The following is a 9509-nucleotide window of genomic DNA, read 5'->3' on the forward strand; positions in this document are numbered from 1 at the left end:
GATGTCAAATCTGAATATTATAAATATAAAAGAAATCCTTAAGACAGTTCAGCAGCATACAGCTTAATTACTACAGGTGACTTATTACAGTATTTAGAAACTGGAATTTATAGCAGCTTTATCGCACTTTAAACATGCACGTGAGCAACTCTTCTACTGTATTGTCTATTGCAGTGTGGTACTATACACTTGTGGTGCTGGAGTAGTTATCACAAGTATTGCTGTGGAGATAATATGCTACTTCAGCTTCTTGTACATTAAACTCAATCTTGCTATACGGCCTTTGTATATCCTCATTTTCATGCATCAGGTATTATCTCTTAATATATTAATATATGGAGTTCATATATGGAATATATGGGAACTGTTTGAATCTAGGTTTAAAATCAGTAACCAACATAAGTGTGATCATGTGATTTGTGTCCATTGTCAAATCTGAGATTTCCACCTTGGCATGTGTTCATAAGTGTCAGATACCTAGATTCAAATGGTTGTGAACCACGCCTATATATGTGTCTATCAGTCTTTATCATCTAATGGCTGAGACTTCAAAGCCTCTCCATTTCTTGAATCTTCTCCTTTCCCCATTTTGAGAACTGTGCCCTTAACTTAAAACTTACTATGTTATGTATATAGCCCAAAGAGAATCCTACTGCATCTCTGCAGTTGATCAAAAATCCAGGAAAGAGGAAAAATGGCAAGGTTCTCAAATGGGATTCTCAGTTAATCCAAAAAGCAAATTGTTCCTAAAATTCAAAAGAGAGAAAACATACCTGCTCACACAAAACCATACATTGTCAGGGGGAAAGTATTGTTTCTTGCTTTTCGAAGTAGTGCACTGTGTGTGGTAAGGCAAAACAAAGGCATTTTTATGTATAACCTATCAGAAGTTTATGCAATTTAATTTTTAAGGAAAGCTCATGAGAATATCTCACTAATGAATCCATGGAGTCTAAATGCAAAATATTTATGTAATAAAGTCCTGCATGAAAGAATGATAAGCTGCCTCTAAAAATGCTAATTACTTTCAGAACTTTTTTCACCTGCTGAAGCTATTAGAAATAGGATTCCGTTCTAGCAGAAGCTCACCCATCTGCAAAATTCTAGGGTGGTGGTGGAAACTCAATGTAGGAAGCCATGTTGATCTATTAGGACTGGTCAACATTTATTTATTTACTAGTATTTTTAAGCCTGTTATATTAACGGGCGCTAGCCTTCTCTTCCTTGGGTTTTTTTTTCTTTTTCGTTTTTGTGTTTCTTTTTCTGGTTTTTGCTCATTGTCTCTTGGTCTGTCTTTTCTGCATTCTCCCCCCCCCCTTTCCGCTCTCTTGTCCTTGTTTATTTTACTTTTTGCCCCTGTTTGCTTTCCTCTCCCTTGGCTCTTTTCTCTCCCTTGCCCCCCCCCCCTTTTAAAGATTCTTTTCTGGCTTCTGGTTTCTGTAGTAATTTACTGTAGGGCAGTCTTCCCTTCAGAGTTTTATTTTTATTATTGGTTTGGTGTACTCAGCACAGCAGCATCAATTTATTTCTGCTTGGTGATGGGCTGTTTTTGTTTATTATTATTTTGATTATTTTGACAGTTTTTTTGGGGGGTGGGGTTGGTTGGCAGAGTCAGTTGGGATGTAGGGGAGGTCCGTCTATGCTCTCTTTTGGCTCACCTGAGTGTGTTAAGACTGCCTTTTTCTCTGCCTTGCCTGCTCTATGCTGTTCTGTAGAGTAGGGCTATTAGAGTATCTGTCTTTCCTTTTTTTATTGGTTATCTTGCTCAGCTGCTTTAGTGCTAATGGCACTGCAGGAGTCCACTGCTGACGACCGTTAGGCTGTCAGTCTGTGGGTGCCAGCGCAAATAACGGTTCCCCCCCCTCCGCCCTTGGCTGTGGGTGGGGGACTCTCTTGGTTTTTTGGGGGGGGGAATGTGGGGCACGCCACTGGCCGCTGCTCTAGTCTGTGTTTTTTTGTGTGTGTAGTTTTGTCTTCTGGGTGTGTGTGGTGCTTCGTGTTACTTTTTGTGTTTTGGGATTTAGTGTAGTGCTTAGTGTAATTTTTTTGGTGTGTGTCTCGTCGGCGTCTCTAATCTCCCCATGGCTGGGAAGTGTGCTGAATCTGCTGATGGAGGAAAAGCAAGTGGATGTGTGGAGCACTCAAAAAGAGCTCCTCCCTGAGCTATGCTGCTGCCCATACTGTTTCAATGAACGTTAAGTACGCATTAGGCGTCCGTTTTGTTCATAGCGGCAGTTTGGGCAGTGGTTTAGCACAGGGAGGAGCTCTTTTTGTGTGCTCCTCTCTTCTTTAATGGTTTTTTTTCTTGTGACTACCATGGGCTGGTGTCAGTAAGGTGGGTTTGGGCAGTTGGTTGGGCGGGAGTCCGACACGCGGGGGCGACGTGCAAATGTTTAATGGTGGGGGGTGGGGAAGGTGATCCTGGACAGCTGGGAGGGCGGGTGAGTGTTTTTGGCTTCGCTGCCAACTCGGCCAGCGTTCCTGTCTTCCGTTTAGTGTTTTGGTCCTCCTGTTTTCAAAGCATTCCCCGCTCCTTTTTTTTTCTTTTTACTTTTGTTGTTGTTTTCTCCGCCGCCATTGGCCCCGGATTTTTTGGTTCTGCTGGGGCTGAGTTTCTCCCCTTCATTGCTGCTCATGGCAGAGGCAGCGGCTCTGCTGCCGCCTCGCTCAGTTTCCCCCTCCTCCGCTTCTCCGGCTTCTCATGGCTGCCGGGTGCTGGGTGTTCTTGTCTCCCTCTGGCTCCGCGCATGCCCAGAAGGTCCGAGCGAGGCACGGACACACGCTTGGTGTCCGTCCACGGACGGACACCAAGCCTTTTATTAGATAGGATTTAAATATTTAAACCAATATAAAACAATACAACAGTTAACACAATAAAAAATTGAATATGGAGTACAAAAATACAACTCTATTTTTTTAAAAATTTAAACATACAGAATGAGACCATAAAATACAGAGCATGTATAAAAGCTTGGGTAAAAAGCCAAGATTTCACTTGCTTTCTAAAAACTGTGATGGAGATGGAGGAATTGATGACCACTAGGAGAGCATTCCAAAGTCTGAGAGCAATAACTGAGAAGGCACTGTTCTGGTGCATGACTGCCATGCCTCCCTCACTGTCTGCACGTGGAGCAGCGCCCCCTCCAATGACTTTGTCAAGCAAGCAGAAATCCTTGGGAGCAGGCCGTCCCTCATCCATAAGAACATAAGAAAACCCTGCTGGATCAGGCCAAATTCCCTCCACTCAAAAATCCTGCCTCATGTAGCAGCCAACCAGCTGCACTCAGGAAGCCCACAAGGAGCGAATAGAGGGAAACTGCTCACGCCCTTGGTTCTCCCTAGCACCTGCTGTTCAGAGACATGCCACTTGATGGAAGTATATAGCTACTAAGGCTAGCAGTTATTTATCATCCTATCCTCCATGAATTTGTCTAATCCCCTTTTAAAACCATCTAGGTTGGTGGCCATCACCACATCCACTGGCTGTGAATTCCATAGTTTAACTTCATGTTGTATAAAGACCATCCTCACAACGTACAGTGCAGCAGTGTAGTGACAAGAAATGAGCTCCCCTTCCTCCTGAAACTGTCTGTGCCACATGAAAATGTGTCCCTGAGGCTCAGACAGTTGTAAAAGGAATTGAAACCTGCTGCACTGGTGCTTCTTCATCAGGATGTCACCCAATGTTTGCAAATAACACCTTATGTAAGAACCAACCAGCATTTACATGTAAGACACAGGTTTTCAAATAATAAAGGACCATTGCTCAGGGTGAATATCCAAGGTGTGTGTTTTTTTTAAAGAAAAAGAGGATGGGTTCAGATGTAATAGCAGCATCTCAGTTTGCTGCCGCCGCCTCAGAAACCTATGTTCCACTGTGTAAGCTTCTACTTCTGTTGGAGGTTCCAATATGTTGAGAATTGTGTCATTCGAACCCACTAATCTCTACACATTCTGCCCCACTTCCTGCATGGAACCTGACATCTGAAACTGAGATTTCAAGGAAGTTACAGATGTTTGGTTACCTGAGAGAAACAGAGTAGGATATGTTGAGATCCATAATGCTGGGAAAATAATGCTGGGGAAAGTTGAAGGAAAGAGAAGAAGCGGATGACCACCAGCAGGGTGGATGGACTCGATTATGACAGCAATGAATACACCATTGAGAGACTTTAAAGGCCTAGTTGAAGGGAGATCATCCTGGAGAGAATCTATCTATTTGGTCGCTAAGAGTCAACACCAACTTGATGGCACTTATTCAACCAACCAACCAACCAACCAATCAATCAATCCTGAGATTAGTAGATTTGGATGACACAACCAATCTAGGAATACTAGAACCTATATAGTGTAGAAACAGTATGGAGCAAATGGGCCTGAGGCAGCAGCCATCTGAGGTGCCACCATTACATCTGAACCTACCCATAGTTGTTTAGCTTCATACCTAAATAGATATGTAGAGAAGAAGCAGCAAGCACTAACAGATTGACCCACATTGGGACAGGTCCAACTATGGTGTGGTTTTGAAAAGTATACATGTGGTAGAGTACAAAAGTTAGTCTTTGGATGCTTCATAATCTATCTATCTATCTATCTATCTATCTATCTATCTATCTATCTATCTATCTATTACATTTTTATACTGCACCATCCAAAGGCTGTGGGTGACACACAAACACAAAACAAAAACCCCTCAAACAATAACAAATACTTATATACCGCTTTTCAACAAAAGTTTCCAAAGCAGTTTGTACAGAGAAATAATAAATAAATAAGATGGCTCCCTGTCCCCAAAGGGCTCACATGCTAAAAAGAAACATAAGACAGACACTAGCAACAGTCACCAAAGGTACAGTGCTGGGGATGGATAGGGCCAATTACGCTCCCCCTGCTAAATAAAGAGAATCACCACGTTAAAAGGTGCCTCTCTGCCAAGTTAGCATTTAAAATCATTAAAACAATTAAAAAATATTTAAAAGTAACTTAAACCCTGGAAGGCCAGACTGAACAAATAGGTTTTAAGGGCTCTTTCCCCACTGCATTTCTCCAGAATACCCCATTTCATGCATTCTCTCTATGCAGTGTTCTGCTGTCTCTGAATTCTGGTTTGATTAAGCAAATGTCTGCTCTTAATTCTAGTACTGAATGGAAGCACATATAGTCTGTTGTACTGTTTAATGTACTCAGTTTATTTGCATCTTTTCCTCTTTCTGCATTACCATTGTACACTTGTATATTGACACCCCCCACACACTCACACACAAAGGAACGCTTGATGTAACCATGGTTGAGAGGAGAGCTGGTCTTGTGGTAGCAAGCATGACTTGTCCCCTTAGCTAAGCAGGGTCTGCTCTGGCTGCATGTGAATGGGAGACTAGAAGTGTGAGCACTGCAAGATATTTCCATTAGGGGATGGAGCCTCTCTGGTAAGAGCATCTAGTTTCCAAATTCCCTCCCTGGCTTCTCCAAGATAGGGCTGAGAGAGATTTCTGCCTGTAACCTTGGAGAAGCCGCTGCCAGTCTGTGAAGACAATATTGAGCTAGATAGACCAATGGTCTGACTTAGTATATGGCAGCTCCCTATGTTCCTATGTGTCAAAGTTATTTTTGTGTTTTACTAACATGCACATATTCTCCAGGACAATTTGTTTGTTTGTTTGTTTGTTTGTTTGTTTGTTTGTTTGTTTGTTTTATTCATTTACTGCCCTTCCAGAATGGCTCAGGGCGGTTTACAATTAAAACAAACCACTAAAACAGTAAAGAGTTAAAACAAATTAAAAACAATATAACAACAATAAACAATTTTTTAAAAAATTTAAAACAATAATTAAACAATTACAGTGATTAAAACCCCCGAAATCGGGTTAAAATATTAAAACTGATTAAAAAACCCTGGAAAGCCACACCAAACAAATACATATTAAGGGCTCTCCTGAAGGCTAATGGAGAATTCAAATTGCGGATTTCCACAGGGAGCGCATTCCACAGCCCCAGAGCAGCTATAGAGAAGGCCTGCCTCTGAGTCGCCACCAGATGAGCTGGTGGTAACTGGAGATGAACCTCCTCAGACGACCTTAATATGCAGTGGGGATCACGCAGAAGAAGAATTTTTAAAAAACTATGAAGGAAATGTGCTGGAGATAGTGGCGAACATCCTTACTAACAAAATTAGCAAACTCATGCTGGTATAAGAAGGCTGTGTACTTGTGCTAAAAAAAAAAGCCACGGATTTGCACAATTGTGTAAACGTTCCATTTCAAACAAATGAGAAGTGCTGCAACTGTACACTGTTGTGTGTGTGCAAGCATGCTGGTGTAGTACCACAGTAGTCTGGAATACAGGCTCCAGACTTAGCACAACAGCTTTGCTCTAATGTTACGTCCTTCTACAAGTGCTTCATTAGTCAGAATGTTGGCCAGTAGGATTAAATGGACAATGGAGAGAAGTAGGAAGTGGGGTGCTCCGGGCATCTGTAGCAGGATCAGTGGTTTTTAACTTGTTTGTAAAGGATCTGAAGTTTGGAGTGTGCGAGAAGTTGGCCAAATTTGTGGATACCAAATTACTCAGTGTGCTGAAAATGAACATGAAAATGAATACAATCCCCTGCTAACTTGGCACAGAGGCACCTTTTTAACATGATGATTCTTTTTATTTATGAAGGGGAGAATAACTGGCCCTATCCACCCCCAGCACAGTACTTCCAGTGTCTGTTGTTGGTGTCTATCTTATGTTTCTGTTTAGATAGTGAGCTCCTTGGGGACAAGGAGCCATCTTATTTATTTAGTATTTCTCTATGTAAATAAACCACTTTGGAAACTTTTGATGAAAAATGGAATATAACTATTTGTTGTTGTTTTTGTTGTTGTTGAATTGCAAAGAGTTCCAGATGAATTGATCCAAACTGGGCGAATGGGCAAAAAATGGCAAATGCAGTCCAACTTTAGTAAGTGTAATTTTAGTGTTGCTTACTGGGGGAAAAATAATTCTAATTTCACATATATACCGATGAGGGCTGAACTGGTGTTGACTGCTGAATGAGGTCATCAGGGGATTTCGTGTTCGGTGGTATCAATATGCTGATGACACCCAAATCTATTTCTCCTTGTCATCAACATCAAGAAATGGCACTAGCCCCTTAAATGCTTGCCTACAGGCAGTAATGGCCTGGATGAGGGATAATAAACTGCAGCTGAATCCAAGCAAGATGGAGGTGTTTATTGGGTGATGGGATAGAATGTCCTGTTCTGGATGAGGTTACACTCACCCAGAAAGTAGTTTTATCCAGACATCGTTTGTTTGTTTTATCCAGACATCGAGTTCTTCCCAAGGACCTGGGATGGCTGAATTTTATTATCAGTTGGTTTTTAAAAATATTATTACTATTTATTTATTTATTTATTTATTTATTTATTTATTTATTTATTTATTTAGTATATACAGTTCTGGTTGCCACATATAAAAAAGGATATTGTAGAGTAAGGAAAGATCCAAAATTGGGGGGTGGGGGCAACCAAAATTATCAGGGACTTGGACCACCTTCCCTACAAGGAAAGGTGAGCACATTTTGGTTTTGAAAAAACAGTGACTAAGGGGATGGCATAACAGAAGTTTATGATATTATACACGGCATGGAGAAAGTATATAGAAAAAAGGTTTCCCCCCCTCCCATAACATTGTTATCCAGAGTTATCCAGTGAAGCTGACTAACAGCAGATTCAGGAGAAACAAATGAAAGTAATAATTTAGTTCACAATGGTAAACAGTTTTATCTTAACATCTTTATATATATATTATTTGCACATGTTATATATATATTTATACACAGAGAGAGAGAGAGAAAGAGTAAGAAATGGGGTACAGGAATATTCCCTATTATAGAACAAAGAGGGACTTAATTTTTGGACAAATGTGTATATATGATCAAGTGGTTGAGACTAACATCCAATAGACACATCTGAACTAATGCTTTATTGCATTTCAGTGGGATTTCCTTCAACCTAAGCATAGAAGCATGCTATACAGATATATCACTTTAAAGATAATAGGAGGTAAATCATCTAGAGATGTGAGTTGAGGCAGTATACTATATAAATACATAAGATTTTTTTTTAAAAAAAAATAGTCATAATGTTATGTTGCTGATGCCGGCCACTACATATAGTTGTATAAAATGAAACAAGGCACTTTATGTGGTGCACTGTATAATCGGAACCATTTGTATCAACTCTACAGAGAGCGTTTTTTATGCCTTTCCTCTGGCTCACCTCAGCCTCTGCCAGAGCACTCACTTATCACCTGTCAATTCAGTTCTCCCCATTTTCTCCAGAGAACTTTCTTAAGGGCCTGTTTCACTTCCTTGTTTCTGAGGCTGTATATGATGGGATTCAAGAGTGGAGTGACCAAGCAGTAGAACACAGCCACAAACTGGTCCACATTGAAGGAGAGGTTTCGGGTGGGCCTGACATAAATGAACATCATTGTTCCATAGAAGACACCAACCACTATCAAGTGGGATGCAAAGGTGGAGAAGGCCTTTTTGCGTCCAGCTGAGGAGGGGATGCCAAGAACAGTGATCATGATGGCAGCATAAGAAACCATGGTTAGTATGAAAGAGCCAACAAGAATGAAGGAACAAATGAAGAAACTCAGCATTTCATTGAGTTGAGTCCTGTTGCAAACTAGCCTCAGCAATGGTAGGATGTCACAGAAGAAGTGATCTACCACGTTGCTTCCACAGTAGTTGAGCTGAGAGATTAGGATTACTGGTATTAATGGGAGGATCAAGCCAATGACCCAGGACCAGACAGCAAGCTGAACATAAACAACACTATTCATTATAGTGTTATATCTTAGAGGGGACCGTATTGCCACGTATCTGTCATATGCCATAGCCGCTAAAAGAAGGCACTCAATACCACCAAGCGCATGGAAGAAATATACTTGTGTAAGGCAACTTGTGAAGGATACAATATTCTTTTCTCTAATGAGGTCAACCATTATTGTTGGGACAGTGACAGAGGTGAAACAGATCTCCAGGAAGGAAAAGTTGCCCAGAAAGAAGTACATGGGAGTACAGAGAGAGGACTCAAATCTCGTGATGAAGACTATAATCATGTTCCCTGTCACTGCTAATGTGTAGATGATTAATACCACCACGAATACTGGACCACTAATATTTTGCAGGTTGGGGAAGCCTGAGATAATAAATTCACTCACTCTTGTATTGTTTGAAAGAGCCATCTTAAGATTAGTTCTTCTTCTGTGGAAAGTAAAAAAGGAAATGTGAATTAGATGTATTGCTCCAAAGCAAGCATTCTTTCTGCAAACTTAGAACAATATATTTCCATATAATTGGTTCAATCCAGGAAGTGTTTGTACAAAGCTCTCTTATAAATAAAATGAAACATTTCAGGGACTGTCAAAAGCTATTGAATTACAAGAGGACCACAGTTTAATCATAGAATATTCCATGTAAATCACACATCAAAATTGTTATTGTGTCAGATTTA

General features: G+C 40.7%; 1 protein-coding gene across 1 annotated transcript; it reads right to left on the reverse strand.

The window, feature by feature from the left end:
* Positions 1-8298: 8298 nt before the first annotated feature.
* On the reverse strand, positions 8299-9240 carry LOC128331135 (olfactory receptor 6N1-like). The gene has a single exon (XM_053264489.1). The coding sequence runs from the start codon at positions 9238-9240 to the stop codon at positions 8299-8301; it is 942 nt and encodes a 313-aa protein (XP_053120464.1).
* Between the last annotated feature and the right edge of the window lie 269 nt (positions 9241-9509).

Source organism: Hemicordylus capensis, chromosome 6 (assembly GCF_027244095.1).
Source record: "Hemicordylus capensis ecotype Gifberg chromosome 6, rHemCap1.1.pri, whole genome shotgun sequence".
Classification (NCBI taxonomy): Eukaryota; Metazoa; Chordata; class Lepidosauria; order Squamata; family Cordylidae; genus Hemicordylus; species Hemicordylus capensis.

Coding starts and splice junctions, on each gene's coding strand:
- LOC128331135 (XM_053264489.1), bottom strand. CDS start 9,240: ATGGCTCTTTCAAACAATACAAGAGTGAGTGAATTTATTATCTCAGGC.